General features: G+C 36.7%; 1 protein-coding gene across 3 annotated transcripts; it reads left to right on the top strand.

The window, feature by feature from the left end:
* Nucleotides 1–2,170: 2,170 nt before the first annotated feature.
* On the top strand, nt 2,171–25,117 carry LOC139137589 (solute carrier family 2, facilitated glucose transporter member 1-like). Of its 3 annotated transcripts, none has more exons than XM_070705769.1 (12): nt 2,171–2,470; nt 14,063–14,164; nt 14,683–14,840; nt 16,716–16,840; nt 17,360–17,475; nt 17,841–18,000; nt 18,475–18,662; nt 19,404–19,517; nt 19,796–19,897; nt 21,346–21,427; nt 22,338–22,465; nt 23,006–25,117. In XM_070705769.1, the coding sequence occupies exons 1-12, from the start codon at nt 2,459–2,461 to the stop codon at nt 23,204–23,206; spliced, it is 1,488 nt and encodes a 495-aa protein (XP_070561870.1). In that variant the 5' UTR covers nt 2,171–2,458; the 3' UTR covers nt 23,207–25,117. The 3 variants fall into 3 exon arrangements, 2 of the variants coding, with proteins under 2 accessions (XP_070561870.1, XP_070561871.1); XR_011553413.1 differs by having other exon boundaries at nt 2,188–2,470; nt 21,346–21,384; nt 23,006–23,140; XM_070705770.1 differs by lacking the exons at nt 2,171–2,470; nt 14,063–14,164 and adding an exon at nt 15,814–15,944 and having other exon boundaries at nt 14,751–14,840.
* Nucleotides 25,118–27,114: the final 1,997 nt, after the last annotated feature.

The following is a 27,114-nucleotide window of genomic DNA, read 5'->3' as shown; positions in this document are numbered from 1 at the left end:
ATGTATCCACAGGCTTCGAAATAAAACCATCAGCAGGCAAATTAAGTATTTCACAATCTGAGTTTCCGAAAAATTTCCCAAAGGTACAGCTTATTGGAAAAAGACCAAAGTACGACTTGAAATCGTCGCACTCGGATCACTAAGTCTCACTGATGAAATCGTCCTGTTATCGTGGCAAACAACTCTCAGATTAGGCTGGAATTTGAAAATATACATGTAACCCCGGTTACGATTGTAAGTCATGTGATTAGGTCTACTGCGTGTTGTTGAGTGTGATGACACATGTGTGGAATTTCATTGATAGCGTCTTCACCCACAATGCATTGCAATGCTTTACTGATTTTTCACTGCTTGAAGACAGTGTTTTGGTGTGGACGTACGTTTAGGAATTATTATCCGTCTAACTACCAAGAAAAATTCCAAGACAACGTGGTTGATCTTTTACATGACTGTGCTTACAGGTATGTGTATTTAAATACTTTTGTATTGAAAGCAATGTACTTTTAAAAGTCTCAGAGTGTGAGACACACCCCTCAAGATGAAACGTGGAAGGACCATATGTTTTCCCAATTAACGTGGAAAAGTTTCTAAGACGCTATTCTGTAGTTAGTTTGATTCCAGTAGTGCTTTATGATAGTAATTAAGTTTTATTTAACATGTTGAAATTTGGGTTTTCTGATTTTGAACGAAATTTTCTGTGATTCTTAGTTGCTTTGTTTCAATGGGATTTTTGTAGAGTGTATTTGCTATCATTTTGACTTAGTCTCATCCTGAATGAGATTGTGTAAATAGAAGGAAACGCTTAAATATTTGCCATTGGTCTTTTACATGACTGTGCTTACAGAGGAGATCCATTTAATGAATTACTGATACACTGCGTGTGTTTCTATTTTGTGGCCTTAGTTAAGAGCCAACAAGGAGTGCCTGGAAGTGTTCGTGTCAATCATCAACTCGATTATTGCTACCAGGGTTGGAATACCAAATCCCCAGGGAGGATCGTCTGGAAGGACTTTGTGTGTGTAACGTAGTTTCCTATTGGATAGACTGTCATCCTCATGGCAACAGAACGGACATTGACCTACAACTCAAGGAGCGGCCATTGTACAACCATATGAACATTAGTTAAGTGAATGAACCCTAGACAACAGCCATTTTAGAATTACCTGGAACTTTATTATGGTGGATGAACTTTAGATTTTGCACCTGGAAATTATTTTCCAGTAATACTGCTATCAGTTTTAATCATTGTAGACCAGTGTTTTACTCTTTTGTTATTATTATCATTAGTAGTAGAGATTTTAGTTGTGGTGAAATAAACCTTAACATAAACTGCAACGCAAATTTAAATTGTACGATAATCATTCTTTCGTTTGTTGTTGATTGGATAATATGAACTTGGGTCCAGGTTTAGTTGACTGGCAAAGTTAGACAGTAAAACTACCTTGGCTACATACACTTCCTCCTTCATGTTTTAAAAAATCACCTCATTAAAATGTGAAGGAAAATAAACACAATCAGTTTAATTTTTTTGCAGCTTCACTAACTTATTAATATTACACCGTTATAGCTCTCACGCGTTTTTGAAAATGGTAAAGCGTTTTCATTCACTGAATAAACAAAAGACAAAGACAGCAATTCGCACAAAAACTCAACATCTTCAACCTTGACTAGGTTGTACTTATGCATTAATGACAACATTCATCACTAACTTCATTTATCTCACGATCACTCCAAAATCCTACTTCTGATCTGTAAATGAAAAGCACGAAACAGTTTATGAAATGTGTGACAAGCACACCTGTACTATTAGTCAAACACAAGACAAACACTCTGCATACACACAGACAGGCACCCACACCGAGATCCGTGCAGACAAACAATGCCTGACGATTGCATATGCACCTCCGCCAGGTGACTTGGTACCGTACGTTGTGAGTTCGAACCCGATTGAAATCACCGTATTAGTATGCGTGTATCTGTGCCAATTAATGGTAGACAAAGTGTGGCTTAATTGTCAAACATGTTCAATTATTGGCACTTGGAACTTTACTTATTTGCCACGTATCACAGGTATCAGTGACACGCTGTACCACTACAAAGCTACTGATAACGAATAACGTTATCTCTGACTATTCTCTATATAAATAAAGTTTTACTGATAGATGGGGTACACAAACACAGGGGGACAGATACTAATACCATCTGGGCACGTTCTCTATTGAAAACACTGACCATCGTCCTCAAGCCCGGTCCCTCCACAAAAGGGACGGCGCATCGGTAGTACTGTGTTATCGCCGAGTTTGATGAGGGACGGGTCAAACAGTAAATCTGACTTGGCACTTTATCTCTCAAAGAACGGGGAAGGCAAAAGTGGGAAGACGCCTGCTGGACACGGCAGTCTACATGAGAGGAGGAAACCACGTGCACGCTGCCTTAAATCTCTCTGTCGACCATAGCGATGGCGGACAAGGTAAGGTCTTACCATACCACTAAAATAGCTGTTCGTGATATGAAAATACTTGTATCACCTGGAGCAAAAAAGTGCATTGAATTTGGCGTTCATTTTTTGGCAAATTTCATTTGTATAGCGGTTGACCTGTAAGAGGAGTAACTAATCATTCAATGTCAGTTTCTGAACTTTAAACGGATAAAATTCCCATAAATTCCTACTTGAAGTATGTCGACATGCAACCGTGTGCTCTGATACCTGTGTACGATCATTCTAGATCTATGAAGTGACTGTAGTGTATGAACTCATAGTGTTCGGTTCAAATAACAGAATTCGTGTTTAATATGATGGAGTTTTATAGTACGAAAACAAAGTGGTCTTACGTACTTACATGGATAGGTAGGGACAATATTTCATATAATATGGCTACTGAAACCTTGCAACACACTAGAGATTTGCTGTTTCCTAAAGCCAAAACTGTTCTATCGGACGCTCTATTCAGGTTATCCTATATTGCACAACTGGATGTGCATGTGCAGATAAAACTTAACCTTTAACAATTACAGGGCAAGTACAACGTACATGCCGTTAATGTCATACGTCAAAAAATTGAAGATCAGAACTTCTCCATTGTCTTTTTCATAAAATTGATGTTTTTTTACGAATAGAACTTTGATCGCAGATATGTCCGACATCTTAATGAGATGTAATGACATGACTATCTACATGGTAACTGTAAATATGTGAAGCACGTTATAGGGTCAGGACATCTTACTGTTTGATCTGAAAAAGCAAACACCGAGTGCGAATGATAAATAAGTAAAAAATATCATATCATTAATTAAAAAGTGCATCCTTTATCAACACATCTCTCAAGGCTTGACAACTTAGCCTAAAAATCGTCAACTTTGTTCCATTACCTTATAAATAAAAATACAGAGTATCTAATCCATGTAGACTGAGAGATTGAGTGGTGTATGGTGCCCAACCATCTCAGATTTTAACTATAGGATGGTCCATCATCCATGGAAAAAATAGTATTTCAGTCACGTATAAAGAATTGGAGGGTGACGTCACTTCCATGAAGAATAACAAACCACGAGAAATATTACAGTAAATAACATCTTAAGGGACAATGTTTTTATTATCCATTTCTGCTATGAACAGTATTTTTATATCGGTGTCGTTGTTGAGATTACACGTTTTCGAACGAAATAAGAACTACACTATGCTAAACTCTTTTATACATTTACTCTCAAATAAAGTGTATTCCAATATTTTACCTCGGCCACAAACGTGACTTTTCCATTTTAACAAATATTCACCCGACTTGACAAAGACAACTTGTAATTACTGGTGGAAAAAGGGGGCGTATTGGCCATCTTGGCTTCATTCCACGCCTTATCAACAGATGACTCAAGCCTGGAATTCGAATGGGCCACGGTACGAGCAAAACAACGTGCAGAAACGTACTCAGAGCATTGTGTATTTATATGAAGGCGTTTATCCTCATGTATTTGTTTGTGACGCTTTAACGTTGAGTCTTCAGCGTCCATTGTTGTCCGACTATAACATTTAATTTCGGTCAGGAAGTATAACTTTTTTGTATTGCCATAACTTTTGTAAGTTTGCAGTTCTTTAATCATACATTTCACGTTTTGTCGATTTGGTATGATAATTTGCTTCCAGGAGTCTGGAATATCATTAAGTGGTGTTGCGTATTCAAGTGTTTTAGATTCCTTTTTCCTTCCCAAAATTCTTTTGGTTTTGCCTTGCTTTAATTAACTCTCTGTCTTTCGCCCAGTTTAAGCGATGTATTCGTTGCCTCCTTAAGGTTTGTGTGCGATTTACGAAAGCGGGTATATAAGTGCGAGTTCTTCATGAACTCTACATCAGTGTGGAGTGGGCGCAGTCAGAAAATTTGTAACAATTTAGCTTGGTTATTGAACCACTAATTTGTTAGAGTGGAGATTTGGCCGAGTGGTTCTGTCTCTTAATTCTCCGCTAGGTTACTGACTGACTTATGTTGTGAGTTCAAACCCGATTGAAAACACCGTAATTTACACCAGTTGCTCTACAGCCCTGCTGTCGGAGACGCGGAGCTGTTGGGGTAGGTATGTTCATCATGGCGTCGCCTAGTGTCGTCGGTCGTCCTCCGTCAAATCTCTTCTTCTTCTTTTCAAAGGTGCTCAGAAATACTTTATATTTAATGTGCAAGTCACTCAGGGTGAATGTTCCTTTGGTTGTCGGTATGATCATGATGTTTGCAAACGCAAATGCATTTGGACTAATTTTCTTATTTTTGGTCGAGCTTAACCTTTTTTCAGATAGAGCTATTCAGATTGCATTTAAATTTGCTACGTAGCGTACTATGGATGCCCTTTCTAAATGCTATGAATGTTGGAGAAGAATTTCCTCTCACATCGCTTCCTTTAAATCTTCGAACAGAAACATATTACTCGCTAAGTATTTCTATATTATCCATTAAAGTTGAATATTTGAATTTTCAGAATTATTTTCTCATTTTTCGCTCATTATCATTCATTTTTTCTCTCTAAAACAGTGCATCATTAAACAATCAAATCTGATGTATAAGGTCCAAGCGATTTCCAAATTCAGTCTATATGCAATATTTTAGACTAATTTTCCCTGGTACTATTTGTGTTTCGCCTATAAAATTAATCATGTACCTAGTTAATCATGCCTTCGTCAATATTCATAGATACTACCGGAGTACTTTGCAAGAGATTCGGAAGTTTATGCATTTTCTCGTTGCAATGCCCATTTACCTTGTGATATTCACACCCAACAAGAAGTCTATTTAATCACGTTACTTAATGGAAAGCATATCGAGACATCTCTCTGAGGTTGTCAGTGATTCCAATAGAATAAACTGTATCCTAAAACCTTCAGGATTTATGGTTTCTATTCAGCAAAAACAATCATGGCAGATCTTTATACAAATTTCGCCTGCTAGGTCATCGTTTTTCATATTTGTTAAACAGTGTCACAGACTCTTCATTCTTTCTACACTCATCAGGTGTGAAGTATTGTCAACGGCGTCAGTTTCACTCTTCTCGCCTTATTTAGCTGTTAGAATGGAACAGGCTACAGTGCTGTCTTTACGAACATTTTCTGCTTACATAGCTGTTGCCATAAAGTGCAGCAATTGTGATAGAGGGTATCTTTTTCTTGCGCCCTCATGCAGGTGAATACTGATAATAAAGAAATTCATTAATTGTACATATAATATTGTTTTAAAGAAAATGTATGCTTCGAATGAAGTCATTACCTAAGTTGATTTTTTCAATAATATTACAAATGAAATCTTTGTTAAGTCTTTCAAATGCTTCCCATCGCTCTACGCTAATGATATTTCGTGGTTCATCAGTAAGTTTTGTACATTCAAAAATATCTTGGGTGAAGACAATATTATCCCCTATTTCGTCGTTTAAGTCTATTTTATCTCATTTATTAAATCAAAGAAAAAATCAAAGTTTCTGGTATCTCGTTGATTCCCTGAGATAAAGGGAAATAATACTTCAACAAGGTCACACCCTATGGTATGCCAGACGCTTTTGTGGAATTCTACTGATAAGCAACCAGAGTCTGGTGACATATTGTTGGCTATAGACTTTAAGCAGCATTAATCATCGATATTAGACGCTTTATCGTGTATGTATCCTATCGTAAAATGACAGCAAGGTTCTGCACCCATCATCAGAATATAAGCCAACTCCAATCTATAAAAATAAATATAAATAAAGTGACATAAACACACACACACACACACACACACACACACCACACACACACACATATATATATATATATATATATATATATATATATATATATATATATATATATATATATATATATATATATATATATATATATATATATAAAATGTATACAATGTGCCCTCCCGGTTATCACCATAATGGCTTTATGGCAACCTCTGAACTTGGGCACAGAGAGTACGGTTACACATTGTTGAGCATTGAAAATATAGACTCACCAGAGTGCTCTCACGGCAATACGTACCACGAGCGAAGCATAGTGCCAACAGTGAACGCCCCTTATATTACGCAAGAGGCTGCCCAACAATCTCAGAGTGCTCTAACTCAAAGTATGCTGATGTCCTCGTGGGAAAGTACAGTGCTCGATGCTTATAGGACTTATACCATTATTGTTGCGAGATAAGTCTTTCTAATTCTTACGCCAATAAGATAAGGGAGCGTTCAGTTATTATGGCCGGGGGTGGTGGCCGGCAAAATCTGGGGGAGGTCACCTCAAATTTGAAAACTGCAAGGGGGGGTCATTGTTTTTCAAACAGCTCAGAGGGGGGTCACTCAATTTTTAATAAGTATCCGTCGCGTCAAAAAGCAGTTTCAGTGTTCAGAAATATTCTGGGAGATAAAAATGATTCGTTGCATGATTTCATTCTCTGAAGTTATTCACCTGTAAATCTGAACAAAAGTATAATTATCTGTCACATGAACATCTTGACTTGACAACTCTGAGGCTTGTCTTATTGTAAATCAAGCTCACTGTACTGAGGGCTATGAACAATTCCTATTACTCACATATTAGAGATAGAGCAAGTTTTGCCAGGGAAATTATTTAACAGTTACCTGTACTGAGACTACTAGTACCATGAAAAGTTAAATAATACTTTTAGGTGAAATTCCAATATCATAATTGTTGTCCACATCTGAACTTTTAAATACACTATTTGAATCAAGTACATTTGTATCAATTATCAAACACCTGTAAAAGCACGAATTAATTTGTAAAAAAAATATTCTTAGTTTTCTCATAGACTTCAAAGTATAGTGAATCAACATTTCGGTGAAACTCCAAATTTTAATTTCTTGCACACATATCAACCTTTAACCATCCTAGGCTAACTAAGTACTTTAAAATGAATTATCAAATGTCTATAAATACACAGATTTTGATAGTTGGAAAAAACATTATTCATTTTCCTCATAGACTCCCATGTACAGTGAATCTACATTTTGGTATAATTCCGAAATCAAATTTCTGTTTCAAACACATCCATTTGTTACCAACCTAATGTAATCAAGTACATTGATATCAATAATCGAGAGAACATAAATACATGGGTTTACCTATTTTTGTATTGGAAAAAAAATATTCATACTTTCCTCATAGACACCCATGTATAGTGGATGAACATTTTCAGTGAAGTTCCATAATCAGATTTCTTGTACACATAATATGCACCTTTAACCATCATATTCTAATCAAGTAAAATTATGTTAATTATTGAACATCTGTATATGCACAAGTATACCACGTTTTTGATTGGAAAAAAAATTATTCACAATTTCATCATTGACTCCCATGTATAGTGGATGAACTTTTTTGGTGAAATTCTAAGGTAAAACTTTTTGTCCACATGCCAGTTGTAACAACCCTATTTCATTTAAGTACATTTATGTCAATTATCAAATATCTATAAATGCACAGATATAGTTTTGCATTAAAAAGTATTACATAGATTAGCTCTCATACATGTATGAGAAAATATATGTATACCATGTATGGTGAATCAACATTATCAACAGCTGATTTTTAATTAAATCCAAATATCAAAATTTTGTACAGACACGCTTGCGCAAAAATATTGCGATCCACCAGTAATTTCTGTCCAACCCCTTTGAGGGGTAATTTCAAAATTATAGCAAGTCAGAAGGGGAAATCTGAGCATTAACACCTTTTGAGATTGTAAGGAAGGTCATTTGAAAAAATCTAAGCTCTTTTTTGGGGGGATTCTATTGCTCCATACCCCTGAGGTGTTTGTGTGTGCAGCTTTACTCAAGCAATGTGGGGGGGGGGGGGTTCATGAAATTTTTGTCATCCTGCAAGGGGGGTCATCAATTTTTTGGTACAATGGGTAGGGGGTTCGATTATTTTGACTGATGTGCAGGAAGAATTTGCCGGCCCACCCCGGCCATAATAACTGAACGCTCCCTAAGATAAGACTGGGGATTCGTTGTGCCTTTTTGACACTTTGAATCTTCTGTCTGATGATTGCAGTATGCATGAAACGTAAGTAATAGATATCATTACTTTGCTCTTGAATTAATTTGGTGTTACATATATGAAGAATTCAGATGTCCTCGTGGGAAATTACAGTGCTCGATGAGGAAGGCAGGAGAGATAAAAATAGTAAATAATAGCATACCAGCCAGTTCTAGATGATGTAAGTGCAAGGTCAGACAAAAATAATATGAAATTAAATCAAAAATGCAAAGAAATCATGATATCTTTTGCAAAACAGTTCACCAAACCTCAGTCCCTCACATTATCTAATATTGAGCTGGGAGAAGTAGACAAATTTAAATGTCTAGGGTTGACTATAAATAATAAGTTGAAGTGGGATAGACATGTCAGTGAATCGGTTAGCAAGGCCTCACAAAGGTTGAATATCTTACGTGTATTAAATAGATTCGGTGCATCTGTGCAAGATCTGAAAAGTATTTATGTCTAACTTGTAAGATCAACATTAGAATATGCTTATATGGTAAGGCAGGATGGGTTGACGGAAAAACAAAAAGATCAATTAGAAAAAATCCAGAGGAGGGTCTTCAAAATTGTTCACCCCTTTGCTTTATATTGAGAAGCACAAAATATGCTTCAACTAAAATCATTAGAAGAAAGAAGGCAAGATGTTTGTAAGATATTTGGTGAAAGTATCCTACAGCCAGACCATAAATTAAATTACCTTGTTCAACCTAAAGTTAACCATAGATATCCAACGAAAAATTGTAACGTTAGAAGTTTCCAATCAAGAACAAAGCGTAAGAATTCTAGCCCAGTTGTTTATTGTGTTAATTTATTACGCTATGTGGGTTTTTGCCACTTTTGATGTTGTTGTTTCTGTTGTTGTTGATATGACTCGTAATTTTGCTGTAGTTTACTTATGTATTTTGATTTTCTAGAATTGTAGTACCTCTGGTAATTTTACCCCTGGGTCACCATTTTGAGGTGAAATAAACCATAATTATTAAAATAACATAATTTACTTCTAGGACAAAGTAATAATATATGTTACTTAAGTTTCATGCATCCTGCAATAATCAGACAGAAGTGAAAAGATTCTAAGCAACACTGTCATTTATATATATAACATACTATATATATATATATATATATATATATATATATATATATATATATATATATATATATATATATATATATATATATACGAAAATGGTTTGCTTGTCAATGCAGGCAAAGTATAGTGCTCAATGCATTTCTGCAGGGCGGTAATACTGAGAATCTAGGAACTTGTAGTTGTCACTCTACAGGCTGTTTCATGCGCTAAGCAATCATCAGGAGTGAAGGTTTGGCGGCAATAGAACTGTTTATATTGTGTTGCAGGTGGGCATGCATATTCAAATAAGCAGTTGTGGCCAATGGCAAGTCAGTTATTACAGAGGAGGAATTTGCTGCGGTGTCTGCATTTTGAGAGGAATTCAGCACGTTTGTTGAGGGTTGATTTGCTATCTGAATAAATTATATGGAGTTTTTCTGTTATGCAAAGGTTGCAGCGTTTGGTTTTATTTGAATAGGGGGGAGCTCTGTCGATGATTGACCATTTGATGTCGTAGTTTATGTTGTTGCCTTTGAGCTTCCATATGAATTTTGAGAGCTCTGTGCTATTTCTGTGCTTGGGAGTTTTGAAAGTGTACTTGTGATACGTGTATCTTTGTTTGAAGGTTGAGTCCGTGAGTCCAATGTAGTGTTTCTGATCGTTGCTTGTGGTGACAGTGGCTTTGTATATTACTGAAGAGGTGAGGCAGTTTCCTGAAAGTGGACAATCGTCTTTTTTGCGGCAGTTGCACCACTTCTCTTTCTCCCTGCCTTTATGTAGTATTTGGTTGTTGTGGGCTTTGATTATACTTCCCATGTTTCTGGAGCAACTGTAGCTTACTTTTACGTTGTTTTTATTGAAGAGCTTGTGTAGACGGTGGCCTTCTGGAAAGTGGGTCTTAATCAAGTTCAGGAATGTTCTGCCGATGTTGGTTTTCACTGCCTTGTTGAACGGGGGATTGTACCAAATGATTCGTCTGCTGCGTTTTCTTTTGTTTTCGTTGCTTGGTGACGGGGGCTCGTACTTCATTTTGTATGTGTATCCACTTTGTTTCAGCGCCTTTTCGAAGTCGGGGCTGCTTTCTTGAATGTTGTTTCACAATCTGAGATGTTTGATATTCTGCTGTTGACTGAGGTAGGTATTTGTTCCAGGATTGGCGGGGGGTGGTTGGATTGTCTATCGACGTAGAGAAGCTGGTTGTTTGGTTTGCTGTATGGTTGGTAAGAAGCATTTTCCAGATTGAATGTTACGTCAAGGAAGTTAGTGGTCTTGATGTTCGCTTGGATAGTTATGCGGAGATCAAATGCGTGGAAAATGGAAGTGAGTTCCTTTTCAGTTTTTCACATTGCCTTGCTGATTTACTGCTTGTGATGGCGAGCCCGTCGTCTCGGTAAAGACCGGTGTTTTCTTTGCCGAGTTTCTTGCTGAGGTGGGAGAGGATGTACAATCCGACGAGCTCACATATCTCAGCTCCGTCAAAACTTCCCATGGTTATGTCAAACATGTCTTCTGAGTTTCTCTTGGTCCATACGGAATCGTTGTTGAACAGTGCGGATTTTCTTGAGTGCATTATGATTTCTTCTTCTTCGTCGGAGATGTCTCAAAATTCATATGGAAGCTCAAAGGCAACAACATAAACTACGACATCAAATGGTCAATCATCGACAGAGCTCCCCCCTATTCAAATAAAACCAAACGCTGCAACCTTTGCATAACAGAAAAACTCCATATAATTTATTCAGATAGCAAATCAACCCTCAACAAACGTGCTGAATTCCTCTCAAAATGCAGACACCGCAGCAAATTCCTCCTCTGTAATAACTGACTTGCCATTGGCCACAACCGCTTATTTGAATATGCATGCCCACCTGCAACACAATATAAACAGTTCTATTGCCGCCAAACCTTCACTCCTGATGATTGCTTAGCGCATGAAACAGCCTGTAGAGTGACAACTACAAGTTCCTAGATTCTCAGTATATATATATATATATATATATATATATATATATATATATATATATATATATATATATATATATATATATATATATATATATATATATATATATTATATATCCATAATCGAGCGTGAACCGATACACGACGGCGGCTGTGTGGTATCTAATACATATCACACAGCGGCGGCCGTTGGCCGTCATTTATCGGTTTACACGCCACTGTGCTGTAATCAGGTGCATACCAAACCATGCAAAACGATACGTATATGTCGTTATCGTATTTTCAGCATCTTATTATAGGACTTTAACCATTATTGTTGTGAGACAAGTCTTTCAAATTCTTACGCCGATAAGATAAGACTTGGGATCCATTGTGCCTTTTTGAAACTTTGAGAGATACGTGTAATTAGGAAATGATAAAATTTGCATAGATGCCCTTTTTCAGTTGACAGTCACGATGTCGATCCGTAAAGTTTATACGCCAACTTTATTATCAGATTATCTCACATGTTTATTATCAGATTATCTCACATGAAATGTGTTAAATGGATAAAAATGTCAGAGGAGAGACACAGAGTTAGCAAAAAGTTCACATATCAACTAATGTGCGAACATTGGATCCAGAACCGCACCTTGATACTGTAGTCTGGCTCTCCAGACATTGTCACTTCGCTTCCAGAATAGGTGAACCGCTGTGATGGGGAGGGTGCAAAAAGGGTTTTCAGGCGAGAATTCGACAAGCGTGCTTATCTTAAAATAACCTTAGGGAGTGTTCAGAATTTACTTCCAGGGGGGGGGCTGGAGGATTTTCAGGGGGACCACACATTTTCCGCAAGAAATATTGGGGGGGGGCACACAAGGATACCACAATCTTTAAGGGGGGGCTAAGGGAAAACCACATCAATTAAATATTTGCCCAGACGTCCTGATATATGCATGGCTGTCAAAATAGCTGGTAAAACTTTACTAATTTGCTTGCTCCTCCTTCGAAAAAGGGTTGATTTCCCATTTATTCCGTATGTGCATCCAGAAGATCATGTACATCAATACCATAGTTCCAGCTTTGAAATATTGATAATAGCATCTTGTGTACACAAGAAATTTGCTGTAGTTCAAGAAGTGATCTCACTGTGTATGAGATCAAGGGGCATTGTGGGTAGGCTCACTCATTGTGTAATGGTACTAATACATAAGTATCCCATTCTTTCTGATTTGCATGATCAAGGATTCTCAGTGACGGCTGGCAGAAAGGCCAGAAAACAAATGTTTCGTGTCTTCTGAAAAAATGCGCATCATGACTATTTTAAAGTTTGTAAAAATGTGAAGCATGCATGCTCTGTCAACTTTGAAAAAATTTACTGCTGACAAAATGTTATGGATAAGGTGTTCTGTTCAACAAAGGTTCTGAAATATTCCTCGGGATTGTTGCTTTCAGTGGCAGCCACTTTGTTTTATGGCGACCAAATTTGAAAGAAAAGAAAACACTAGAACTTCAATGGGTGTCCCCAATTTTCACTGTGAGTCTGCAAGTTATTCACCCGGTCATCAGATGAAAATGTATGCTAGACTTGTGTATGTAACATCCCACTGGACGATTGAATGTAAATTATCTCATAAAGTAGATTGGGAACACCCATTTTACAAAACTACAACATATGTGATTTCTAGAAAATGACAATATTCTTGGTATTGGTTAGTCCCCCACCTTAAAAGTCTGTACCTGTCACAGTCAAACATTTGCAAAGTTTTCAATTCATTGCCAGTCGGTGGTGTCTTTATGTATGTATGTATGTATGTATGTATGTATGTATGTATGTATGTATGTATGATGTATATGTAGGTAGGTAGGTAGGTAGGTAGGTAGGTAGGTAGGTAGGTAGGTAGGTAGGTAGGTATGCAGGTAGGTATGCCGGTAGGTGTGCAGGTATGTGTGCGTGTGAGGATGTATGCCCGTCTTCATCAAAAACTCCAAAATAACATCACATAACATCGTAGTATTTGGTGTATAGGTACACGTAGGAATGGAGATGTGAGTTTGTTCAAACGAATGAGTCAGTGTCAAAAATATGCATATGAGGTAAAAAAGGGACAATCCAGCTAATTGCTAAAACTCTGTAACTACACGCCAGATTTGATCGAAACTAGGTATGAAGGTTCTGTATAGTGATTTTAGTTAGATTTATTCAAATTGTGGTGAAATTTCCATTTTAGGTCAATAGCCATTTTCTCTGAAATCGCTCGTCTTAAAGCTTTGAAACTTGGTATGCATATTCCCCTGGGTAAACTTAATTAAGTAGTCTCACTCTAGCCTGCCACATCGAACCAAAATTTAGCCAGGTGACATTGACGATATGTCGTGTAAAATATTCACAAATCGAATATTGGTTACATCTTAAATGTTAACTTTCTTATTAATGAATGTGTGTTACGTGCAAGGTTATAAACACAATTTGAACATATCGAAAAGTGCATGAATTATAGGTGTTAGGGATATGAGATTCTTTCTTCAATTCTTTTCAGATACACGTGACCTCTTGGCTAGTATATGCTGCAGTTGTTGTGTCCTTTTTATGTCTTGGTCAGTATGGATACAACGTCGGTGTTCTGGCCGCACCCACCAAGGTAAGATGTCAAGGCAAAATCGACTATTATTAACACGTTAATGTTTACTGTTATCAAATAATCGATAGATTATATATGCCAGTGCATCGGTCAACGAAGTATTGGAAAGTGCAGAGTTATGTGGATCAACAACCGAATACATAAATTTGGATGATATCAAGGGAGAGAGAGAGAGAGAGAGAGAGAGAGAGAGAGAGAGAGAGAGAGAGAGAGAGAGAGTTTGTGTGTATCTATCACTGAAAGAGAGAGACACAGACAGACAGACAGACAGACAGACAGACAGACAGAGAGATAGCGGGTTACATAAATCATAAATCAAATTTGCTACTCACACATGGTGAAGTGTTGGATATTCTAGTATGATATTAATTGCAGTCTGATAATTTACAACATCACGAACATCGTCTTTACATGCCCTAATGAGTTGCTGATGTGTTTGCTACTTTGGACAGTTTTACTATTTCACAGTCGTTTTTATGTTTTCTTTTCCCACTGTAACTAATTTGTTCATATTTCAGTACATTCAAGATTTTTATAACAAGTCGTACACAGAACGCTATGGAGAACCATCTCAACAAACGCTGGACTTGCTATGGGCAACTACAGCTTCGTCTTATATGATAGGGGGCGCTCTCGGTGCTATCGCTGCCCCCTTGATAAGCGACATTCTAGGAAGGTGAGCCTAAAGTCCCAGACGTGTTGCCTGACTCAACAACATAAACTATTTGTTGATAATATCCTTTTATAAAAATTCTAGCATATGTAGTCATCTAATTGTTTATCAATATTCGATGTGTAGGAGTTGTGTAAGAGTGTAAGAGTTCTGTTCGCAGGAAAACACAATTATATTTCAAAGTGCACGGCTGACATGAAGTTTGTACAAAGTAATACAACGTTCTTGTGAAATAAAAAAACCTAAAGGCGCTGATTGAGGTACATTTTATCATTACCTTGACCATCGTTGACGATAATAGAGTTTCATTATTTTATCTCGTATATCGAACGTCGCGTGCTCAATAGGATCTATTTAATGGTAACTAGTCGATGACGTAGCTGGTAGCACACTCATCATTTGACAAAACTGAACCGTAACTTTTTCAAATTGAAGAATTTCGACATATAAAATCATTAAATTACATGTTTTACACAGGGAATAACGTTTTCACAAAATTATGCATAAAAATTTGATAAGCCGCATTGTGCAGTTCCATGATGAAAATCGTTCTCTTTTTCCGACAGATTTTCTTCTAACATGGAAATAAAACATATAATTGTCATTTGTATGTAAACCTGTGAAATTGGAGTGAAATGTATGGAAAAAGGCATGTAATACGAACTACTGACGGGTCAATTGTGAGACTTCAATGAAACAGATTAGATTCACCTTGCTATAGCATGATCTTCCTCTCCATCTACTCGCCAGCAAGGTTAATCTAATCTATTCAATGAACGTCTCACAGTTGATCCGTCAGTAATTCGTTTGTTTCCTTGCTTGTTTATTTATTTGTTTTTTTATTGTTTTGTTTTTTTTAATGAGCTTGTTTGTTTTTGGTTATTTTGTTTACTTGTTTGTTTTTGTCTATTTTTGACCGATTCTTCTATTTTTTATATTTTTAATCTCTATTTACTTGTTGACTGTTATTCCACAGACAAATATAGAAACAGACTAGCAACGGGTATTGTTCAAGGCGTGAAGCGGTTACGTAACCCATCCATGTTCGCCTCGCCTCAGGTAGCTCTCGCCTCTCTTTTCCGAAGAGTGCCGACCATGCATCCCTCGGTAATTTTCGGTTATTGCCAATTGTTAAGTGAATGTATGTTCGGCAAAGTTTGTGTTGTTGTTGTCGTGTGGTGCTGAGCGGAATTGGCGTGCTAGCGAAAACGGGAGTGTTTTGAGCTTCAGGAAAGTGAGTTTTATCGTTTTAAAAATTCCTCTCATATTTTTATGAATATATAATGAGTGTGTTTGAACCAAATTTTGAAAGTCTTTTATCGATACTGTCTGGTTTTACTCAATGGTTTACGGTCAGTCATACCGTCTTTTACACGTTTGTCAAGGAAGAACATGTTTATGAAACTGCTGGCGTGTTATGTTTTGATTTGCGTGAAGCAGTGTTTCTGCCCTGAGAGCTATCAAAGTAACTATGGTTGCTACGCGACTGGCAGCACGATGCCATCTCGTCGTATTTTTCGCATAATCTCGTGCAATTATCATCCACAAACAAAGTCTCCAAAAAGTTTAACACCTTTGAAGCTCATTTTAATATGAAAAGGCAATAGTCTACCGAGACAACCATGGAACAAATGCATGCCGCGTTGCTAGTCTGTTTCTATATTTGTCTGTGGATATTCAGTCAGAATTCCCCGTATTTAAACGAGTCATTGTAAACTTCTATACTGAGCATACTTTACCATTTAATTGTTGCAGAGGAAAGACAGTTTTTCTTGCCTGTTTGTCGGTATGATCCTTATTAACTTAAATATATGACGTCAAGCTAACCTTTATGCCATTATAGAAATTTCTTACATTACTTAGTTTATTTATTTATAGGAAGAATGCCCTGTTGATTATGAACTTATTTTCGATCAGCGCCGCTTTGATGTACGGGTCCAGCAAAGTTGCCAATAACTTTGAGCTTGTCATCATGGCACGTATAGTGGGCGGCGTCTATGCCGGTAAGCCTTCAATCTGATAGGGTGATAGGTTATATGACATCACAAAATGCGTCACTGTCTCTCTTTCTTGTGGTCAATCGGGTGGCAAATATCTGAAATCCCAGAATTAACCGTTTGCAATATCACTTGCGTAAGAATTGACGTAATCTTGATAATAATACTCACGCTTTTACTTCTCTTGATATGACACACTGTGCACCATCTTTTAACTATATGCAAAACCATCGCATCGCTTCATTCCGCAAGAAATGTAACATTCATGAACCACGCCTTCCGTTCTATCTCCATCTGTTGTCTATCTGTCTGTCTGTCTGTGTGTCTCTCTCTTTCTCTCTCCCTCTCTCTTTCTCTCACACACAGATACACACGCACACAGACACACACACACACACACACATACACACACACACACAGACACACACACACACACACAAATACACACACACGCACGGTTGACATTTGAAACTTTATGGCGTGCACCAATTTAAAACTTCCACCATTCTTTGTCTCTCTTTTGAGGTATTATCATGGGCATTACACCGCTATTTTTGACGGAAATTTCGCCAAACAAGTACAGAGGAGCAGTTGGCAGTAATCAGAAAGTCTTTCTGGCACTAGGCATCGTGTTAGCACAGGTATTTGCCAATCTTTTACAGACCCTTGTTAAAAATAAATGGACCGTTTACATTGTTGGTTTCATGTAAAATCGCTTTCGAAACTAGAAAGTGCCTCACCTGAATAACAGGTCACACTTGTACTTTGGATAAACATCATATCTTACAGATATAAATGCATTTTACAGTGAACAATAATTGGAGTGACACGATCTGTATGAAAAGCAACTATTCAAGGTCAAATAACCCAACAATGCTTTATTGTTGCGTCTTTCTCATAGGCACATACATGTACATCCGTATGTACGACTCCTTTTATGTCTAGCTGTGAATAAGCAGTATACAGCAATTATATTTCTGAACCGTTGTTTCTCTCTCAATTGCAGACTCTCGGTATATTTGCACTGAATACTGAGGATAACTGGCATATTCTACTGTCATTGACTGGACTATTTTCTTTGCTGCATCTGTTGATATTTCCGCCGTGTCCTGGCAGCCCACGCTGGCTGATCATTACAGATCGAAACCTTAAATCAGCGAAGCGAGGTACAGAATGTGAATAAACTCTTTGGTCGTATATAGATTTTGTTTCATGTACTAATCGAAGTGTTGAAGAAAATAAGAATGCTAGACTGTGAATCACCACTGAGTGAGCACGCAGTCTTCCTGTGTCTTAATATCGGCCAATACAAATGTCTAACAATTAAAGGTTTACAAGAACATTGACAACTTCAATCACCACTATCGTTGTCGTTAATAGATAGTGATCGTTGTTGTCGTAATTTCAAGCCAGTCTTACAAATGGCTTTCGCAAAAGTTAGGTTTGACAAGTAAACTTCTAACTGAGGCATACTACTAGTTTGCGCATGTGCAATGAACCCTGAATAGCTATGAGTGATCAGTGCTACGTATAGGTATACGCTGAATCTTCTTCGTTTCCTTGTTTACTCAATTGATGAAATGGCTGAGGTTTGACTTGACCTCAAAGATTTGCCCGCAATGTCATTTTCCTATCAACAGCCATAAAAAGTTATTATGGACTATCGGAGGTAGGTCAGGTGGTCGATGAAATCATTATCGAACATGTTGAGGAATCGAAAGAACAGAGAGTGGGCGTTGTTGGCCTGTTCACCAACCCTAATTATCGGCTTCCGCTTCTTATCAGCGTAACTGTGTTTTCGTCAGTGCAGCTATGCGGGATCCCAACGGTAAGATCATTTGCATACGAGGCATACTTTCATAGAAAGTTTCACTTTGACAAGTTTGAAGAAATAAGAAAGTCAGAGAATTTCAATTCAAAATTCTTTGATAATGTGGTTTTTAACAGTTTTAAAAGTTTAAAATCGCCGGGTTTGACAACTCTATTTTGTAGAGAAAACTGAACAATTTCTCTGGAATTGTGTATTTTCCGCAAATTTGTAGGAAAACATAATGACCTGGTGGCGAGATATTACCAGGAAAAATATTAATTCGAACGTTAAAGACGTTCTCTTTGGCGTAGCCATAATATACTTGTACAATAAACTCAGATTTGGCACTGAAAATACTACATTATACAAAAAGATCTGAAAAGTCTAAATCACTTTTCGATATTTTTCTTATTGAAATGAGAGATTTGTAAAGAAGGGAAACTTCTAATAGACTTTAAGTCTTGAATTACATTCTTTGATTAGGTGCCTCTTTGTTTCCCTTTTCTTTTCCGTCTTCGTTTCTTTTCTGCCCTTGTACCATCTTCCTCTTTGTGTAATAAACAATTGTTAAAAGGATGGGTGCAATTTTATATGCCACATCAATGGGTCACTTTTTCACGGAAAATGCTCTTCCGAAAAACGCCTAAACATGAGTCAACAATTATTAATTGTTTACATGCCTAAAGAAAACCTTTATCTGCAAAATAATTACGGTGAAAATGTCCCCGGTGAAAATTTCTGATATTGTGATGTCCGCAGATGTACATATTTGCAGGGTCGGTTTTTGAGATGATCTGGCCAAATGACCCGGATGCAGTTAGCTATGCCATTGTTGGTATGGGTTTGGTGGAATTTCTTGCATCGTGTTCTACGGTTAGTAGTGTTTCTACTATTAACAAAATGGTATGTGTGTGTGTGTGTGAGAGAGAGAGAGAGAGAGAGAGAGAGAGAGAGAGAGAGAGAGAGAGAGAGAGAGAGAGAGTACTGTTTAAAGTTTACATAAACTTTTGAAACGTTTGTACCCTTATATCATCATAATGTGGTTTACGTGAACATACTACCAATTCATTCGTTAAGCATTATTCGCGTAATTAGGTATTTTTGTTCATATACCTATCAAAATGTATTTGAAATAACCTTTCTTAAAACAGATCTATCTGGTTGACAGAGTCGGCAGAAGGCCATTACTTCTTTACAATTTTGCAATCATGATCGTCTTGTTCTCAGTCGTAACCTTATCACTGACGTTAGCGGTGAGTAATAATAATCATATTAATTGTTGTAAACATGGGATTTACATCACATATGAAAGCGTTATATAAAAAACGTTTTACATCTTTTGACGTAAAAAGATAAATATGATTTCATTGTGTATATATTTTTTTAAAAATAAAAATATATGAATGAAGTAAATCTGCAGACTGAGTATGACGTAAATCTGCCAAGTACTTGGGTTGTGCTCATGTGCTCAGTGTGGAAAGTAATGAAGAATGATAGTGATATATTTTGATAAAAAAAATGAATGCTTTAAGAATGTCAACTCTATTAGTAAGATTCAAGTGCAATTATACCATAATTTCTTCTTCTCATGCTGTTGACTTATGTGCAAGAGTAAGCGGCTAAATTGTTTTGTTTCTGCACGAAAATTTAACTCCTATATTACCGGCTGCAGTTCTGTTTGCTTATAAGTACCATACATAGCGTAGATTGCTGTGAGCTTTTGTCAGAAACGAAATAATGGTTCATTGTGTCATTACAGTAAATATCCAATAGCATAGGCTTTGCTTCATCAATAATGTAATATTGTAATAATAATTTAACATTGCAATAATAGTATAACATTGTTACATGTAATTAAGGGGTTACAAGACGAAGTTTTGTCAATATAACATTGTACTAGAGAGGTATGTCTGTATTTTGACGAGTTGCTACGAGTCAAAATGAGTAATTACCCTTTACCATATATGAATATTTTGGTTATGACTGCTTTCCTAGCAATGTTCTAAAACTAGCGACAACATCGTCAGAAGGCAGCCTTGCTTTCTCTTCGCTGTACTCATAGAATGTTGGTTGCTTAGGAGTGGTGGCAACCATATTATATATCACTTGTTGACATATTTCCGCTGTTGGGCCATTCCACTTCACTAGAGTGGCTACGATATACTGTCAGAGCAAACACATTAAATTTTAAGATGCCGATACAGGTTTTCACAACGTTTGCTTTTAAATCAGTGTGACGGCAGATGTAAAATAGAGGCTTGTGTATGTAAACTAAGTGTTTTCCCGTGTCGTGGAAAATAACCAGAGCCCTTTTCAAAAGTTATGGCCGCGCCGAATATTGGACTGCTTTAGTAGCAGGCGACATGAAAACACGTCTAGGACAGTGAACGATGAACGGAGTCAGTCGAAGTGCGAGCACATTTTCAATGTGTTAGTTTGCTTGTTTTTTGGTAAAACCGTGCTTGAACTTAAGTACAATACCAAAGAAGCGAAAGCAAACACCAAAATTGTGACCAAAATTATAAAAGACGTTTGGAAAATTCATAAGTTCTTTTCGCTCAGCTGTTTTATGCATATGGACATAACAACGCATACGCGTAGCTGTAAGTAGTTCTGGTTACAGTAAATCTATGATGCGTATTTTTACAATAAAAGAACAGCGATACAATCACGGCATGTATGATAACGATTCTCATTACAGAACCCCAATGAAGCTGACGCCTGGGCCTACATTAGTGTTGTATGTATCTATAGTGCTATATTTTGCTTTGCCATCGGGCCAGGTAATTTAATTCATGTACAATGAAAGTAGCGACCTATAACGCACGCACACACATAAATGCATGCATGCATACATACCTGCATACATACATACATGCATACATACATACATACATACATACATACATACATACATACATACATACATACATACATACATACATACATACATACATACATACATAAACACACACACACACACACACACACATATTATATATATATATGTATATATATATATATATATATATATATATATATATATATATATATATTATTTTGATAACTTACGGTCCTTTACAGATATAAAGGCATATAATGTGAACAATGATTGGAGTGACGCAAGGACCTTTGCTTTGAAATCAGTCAAGTGTCGAGACTCGCCACAGTGAAACGTTCAATTTCTTGCTCGATCGCAATGCTACTTTTAGTTGAAGGTCAACTTAATATAACGGCTAAAACCGTCACAGTGTGTTTAAGCTTTCCTCGAATATTGCTCTAAACGCGTCGTATTCAAGTCGAGCTAACTTCATGCACGTTTTCGAAGCCATTGCTATATAGAAAATATCTAGCGAATGTACTAGTCGGGACGTGTTATACACGGAAACGACGAGCGGTATGCCAGAACGCGGCGGAGGCCATTGCGGGCTATACTAGTGCATGTTTTATCACTTTTTGTTCCCTATCACGTGAGTGAGGCTCAGCCAATCACAGTAACCGGATAATACGTGAGGTGTAATAAAAAGTGATAGTTATTAATGCCGGAAAATCGGTAAATATCGAACCTCTATCCAATAATTATGACTACTCATATCATTGTTTATAAATAAATCGTGCATTTCTTTTACATGACCTGAATTTCCAAATAAAGTCACGCAAGATATATTTTTTTTCAATACATTGAATTTGTAGCCTGTGTTTCCTTCATAATTGTGCCTGAACTCTGGTCCCAAGGCCCAAGACCCACCGCCGTCAGTATTGCTGTACAGGTCCAATGGTGGAGCGGAGTTCTGATCAACTTTCTGTTCCCGTACATGCAGGTGATTTTACACAGCTCTTAAATAATAAAAACATATATTAGATCTTCATTTATTATTGACGTATTTTAATCATGTTGTATGTATTCGAAAATAATCGAACTGTACGATGCAGCTAAATTTTCACACAACAATTACACCTGATGAGGGCGCTGTAGAACACAGTTACGTTATTTTGTTTTTCGTTTCAGAATTCAGGTACTTCATGTTGCAACCTTGGCGCCCAAGTAATCTTCATAAACTGTTTTATCAGTGTGCGTCTGTTATTATTGTTTGTTCTATTGAGAAAATTGATCATAAATTCCCATACAAGACCGGATAATTCTATTGCAGCGCCACTGATTATTATCATCGCCATCGTTTGGTAATCTTGAAATATTGATGATTTTATTAATTGCAGCTTAGAATACATGCTCTATTGAACTTGCGTCTGAAGACTTACTGCACCGCGTCCTTATACTCTAAAGCACACACACACTGTTCTGAAAATAATTATGAAAAGCACAACGGTGTAATAGTGCGTATCCACTTTGATTTTTTCAGGCAGCGATGGATGCGTACATGTTCGCGATATTCGTGGTGATCTTGATATACTACACACTATTTACATATTTCTTGGTGCCTGAGACAAAGCTCAAGAGTTTTGAGGAAATCGCTGCCCAGTTTCGCTCAAAAGGCGGTGAAGAAATTGAAGCCATGCACGGCGAAGAGGCATTTGAAATGTCGAAGATAAAGAGCCAATGACGAAAGCATAATGTGCGGAGTACGTAATCGGTGGTGTCGCGATGTAACAGGACGTCATCCAATGTTGCGAAACCGCTTCGATTCCAGAACGAAACGTTTGCAAAGAGCGCCCCCACCAGGGAACAGAGACACATCATGACAACTGCAAAAGAACGTCCAACGTTACAATCACAAGTTTGCCAGTCATCTTTCACAGAACGGTTTCCTTGACTTTATTGAACGCAGTCGGGCAGCATAAATGGAAATAAACTGAGAAATATTCGTGGATCCATGATACTCCAGTCAGATTATAGAATTTTACCTCCGATATGAAAGGACATGTTTCTCACCTGCATTCTGCAAAGTATGCAGCATATCACGCGCGTAAATCACTCCAATTTGCAATATTTGACCGTACCATCCTCTACTCTCAATGCACATCTACAGAAGTACGTTACCATTTTAAAATCTTTCCCCTGAACTCCTTAGCTGAACACTTCACTTTAGTGTATCTAATCAACTGTCATCACAGATAAATTTCATCATGGAGACAACTTCCTGGATATGTACACTTATTTGCATATGAATTTGTATAAAGAATAAGTACGATATGCAATCTGTATTCAAATGCAAGTGCCTCAGCCAATCGCAAACAAATAACGTACATGAAACAGAGATATGAAAGAAAGAAAACTGAATATACAATACTAATTTCACTATTTACCTGCAAAAGAAACTCGTCTCGAAGTTTGAATGATTTGTGTACAACTAATAGACAATCTATACCGAGTAATCTGTTTTTTAGATTCCAAAAGAGCAATAAACTTATCGTACGTAGGATAAAGTCGAAATCTTTCCGGAATTAAATCCATTCTACAGTGCTCATATAAAGGACAGAACAGTACAAAGTAACATTCATCTTCTGCAACTGACATATTTTTACTGAAACAAAAGCAATATACTCTTTGTTCAACTGGAATAATGGGTTTTGAATGCCTTCCACCTTTAATAGCTAATGTATGACACGATGAGCGGAGTTTAACCAGGTCAAATTAAAATTTCATAATTCTGATGGAAGACAAATACAACTCTGGTTCCAGTAAAGACTAAAGGGAGCGCTGCACCCAACACAGCATATTTTGCTTAAAAATCACTTTTCTGCAAATATTTATTTAATTTTAATTACTTTGTTAACTCAAGATTAAAATATTGATTGGGTTCACCTTGTAGCTTGTGAAACAGTCGAAAGTTGCGTAATAAAGATGTGTTAATTTATTCAAATGTATGCTAATCACAAGATTTCTGGCTCCTTTTTCCTCCAATTTCGAAATTTCAAAGAATTTAACTCCATTCTGGTTGGGTCAAAGTTTCTGAAATTTTCACATTATGTTCTTTAAGTGCTATATAACAAAACGACTATTTTGTTGGGCAATAAAATTCTTACATTTTGAATAAGAGGCATTTTAATTTTGCTTATCATGATTTTAATCAATTTTTTTGAGTGTCAGTCCTTAAACCCTTGCCATTTTAGAATGAGGATAGGTAATGCCAAATAGAATAGTCGTTTTTCTCTACATATACTTTTCTTTAAAGTGAAATATTACATTTTAGAAAAGAGCGTTAAGTTTTGACTTAAATTAATTTTTATTATTCATACCAAAATTGAGGCTTTTTACCCCAAGTATACACCCACTGCTACCACGCTAAACTTTAGAGTCTCTGCTTTTTGAAAATATATAATATGAGGCGGTTTCCTTGTCATATTTGATGAGAAATTTTCTTTAAAAAAAACTGTGTTGGCAATATGCAACGCCACCTTAAATTTCTATATGTACGAAGTCTCTGTGAACAGTGTAAACTTTTGACCATTCTTGCCTGTAACAGTCTTGTAATCTCATTTGAAATAAACTTAAACCTGCGGTTCAATCCAAATTATCCCATACTTGTATTTGAATAATAAATCTTTTACTTTTGATATCCATGTTATCCTCCCAACAGAATAAAATCTTTTTAACATACCATAAAAAGTTCTCGGATAACGAGTGGTGTCATGTCTAGATGTTTGAACCAATAGGAAATGCAACGCTTCATAAATATACATGACAAAAGAAACCTCCCACATTCACCTAAAATGTCTTCAGAACTTACACTTTAATTTACACCTAATAGAAGACGAAAATTAAATTGGACTCTCTCTCTATCCAAACACTAATCAAGTCCCCAGATTTCAGCACCGTAACAGAAGAAAGATAAGTCTCATTGCACTTCTCTCTTGACGGTCCAAGGCATAGACAGTGTTATCAGTAGTAAAGTTCCAAATAGAAGAACAGTAATTGATGTGTGGTGAATTGAAATACTAATAAAAAAGCTTGTTTTATGGAGAGGAAGAATTTACTGTTGAATGCCAATATAAATAATTTTAAATTGATTTTGTCTTCAATGGTTGAAACATGTTCAGACCAGTCTTGGTTGTTAGAAATAGTGACCCCTACTAACATGACTAATCTTTCTGATGAGATGCAATAAAATGCAACGGCCCCAGTATGGAACCTTGCGAATGCGTGTACGTAGCGTCCAACCAATTTATTGAAAATTGAAAATTGAAATCACCTTCAAAATGCAATTTTCATTTAAATGAAATAACAACCAATTTTTAAAATTCGTTTTTCGTTTCGTTTTATTTTACCGATTTTTGGTACGGTTTTCGCGGCCAATCAATTCTCAAAAATATTAAAATGCATTTTAGCACAAAAAGCGTTATTTTAATGATTTAAATATAATTTTATTTTCCATATTCATCTTAATTGAAAATACCAATTGACAGACCAATTTTAATGAAGCTTCTATTATTTGCTTATTAATGAAACATAACTCTGTTTCGCCTCGTTCATATTTTGAATCTGAAATGCAATTACAGTGAAAACAAAATGAAATTTAATCTATTAATTCTATTTTATTTCTTAAATTTCAAAATCACGTGTTCTGGATTATTTTTAAGGAAAGTTGCTTGTTTTCATATTATAATTTGTATCCTAAAATGATGTTTTCATTTTCAACAAAACAAAAAAAATCATTACCAGTATCAAAATATTACCTAATCTTAAAATAAAAAAATAGTACTATTTTCAAGATTCGTAAAATTTATTACGGGACATTGTACGTATTTGATGAAGAACAAAATGAAGAGAAAGGAAACTCTTTGAAATAAAATCATGTCTTACCGATTTAAGAGGAATTTGCAATTTTACTTTGGTGCGTGCGAAAATTAGAAATTGAAAATTGAAAATTGTAAGTTTCAACCTTTTTCATTTTTTTGAAAATGGTCGAAAGACGACTCATTTGAATTGCTGTTCCCGGCCCTCTACCGGCCAGTGGGTGAGCAGCATCAATGCGTACGAGACTTCCAGTTTCCGCAACGCATACTTGTTCCCGCGCTCACTGCATGTGCTGCGGAAGACTGGCCACCGAAGACGATATAAAGGAAATTGAGGGCAACTCTAAACATTGGCCCTACGAGTATGGCGAGAGTGTCCGGCTTTGGCTACGCCGCCTCCCACGGCGTAGCCAAAGCCGGACACTCTCGCCATACTCGTAGGACTACTCCACACATCGGCTCTACCAAGATTGTTTAGTATTACGATGTGGTGAATAAAAGGATCATTGCATTTATTTTGTGTGGAATACATGGCGAGACACCGGTGAATCGGGGTAAGCCTAATTCACGTGCCACGCACGCGCCGCGAGCCAGAAGTAGGTGAATTTTCACTCCAATTTAATTCATTGATTCATTTTCATGAACAAATCACCATTCAGGCTTCAACGCCGCCTTCTAAATGCATGAACTTGGGGCCAGCGAATGACCAGCGTGCATATGCAGAAAGGGACTCAAGAAAAATTATAGGGAGGGAGGCCAGTACAACCCTTTTCAG

This window comes from Ptychodera flava, chromosome 7 (genome assembly GCF_041260155.1).
Source record: "Ptychodera flava strain L36383 chromosome 7, AS_Pfla_20210202, whole genome shotgun sequence".
Lineage (NCBI taxonomy): Eukaryota > Metazoa > Hemichordata > Enteropneusta > Ptychoderidae > Ptychodera > Ptychodera flava.
The sequence above is the reverse complement of the archived record's forward strand: the minus strand, read 5'-3'. Positions and strand labels throughout refer to the sequence as shown.

Coding starts and splice junctions, on each gene's coding strand:
- LOC139137589 (XM_070705769.1), top strand. Junction 17,476..17,840: donor TAGGCATCGTGTTAGCACAG/GTATTTGCCAAT, acceptor TCTCAATTGCAG/ACTCTCGGTATATTTGCACT. Junction 19,518..19,795: donor TTCTTGCATCGTGTTCTACG/GTTAGTAGTGTT, acceptor TTCTTAAAACAG/ATCTATCTGGTTGACAGAGT.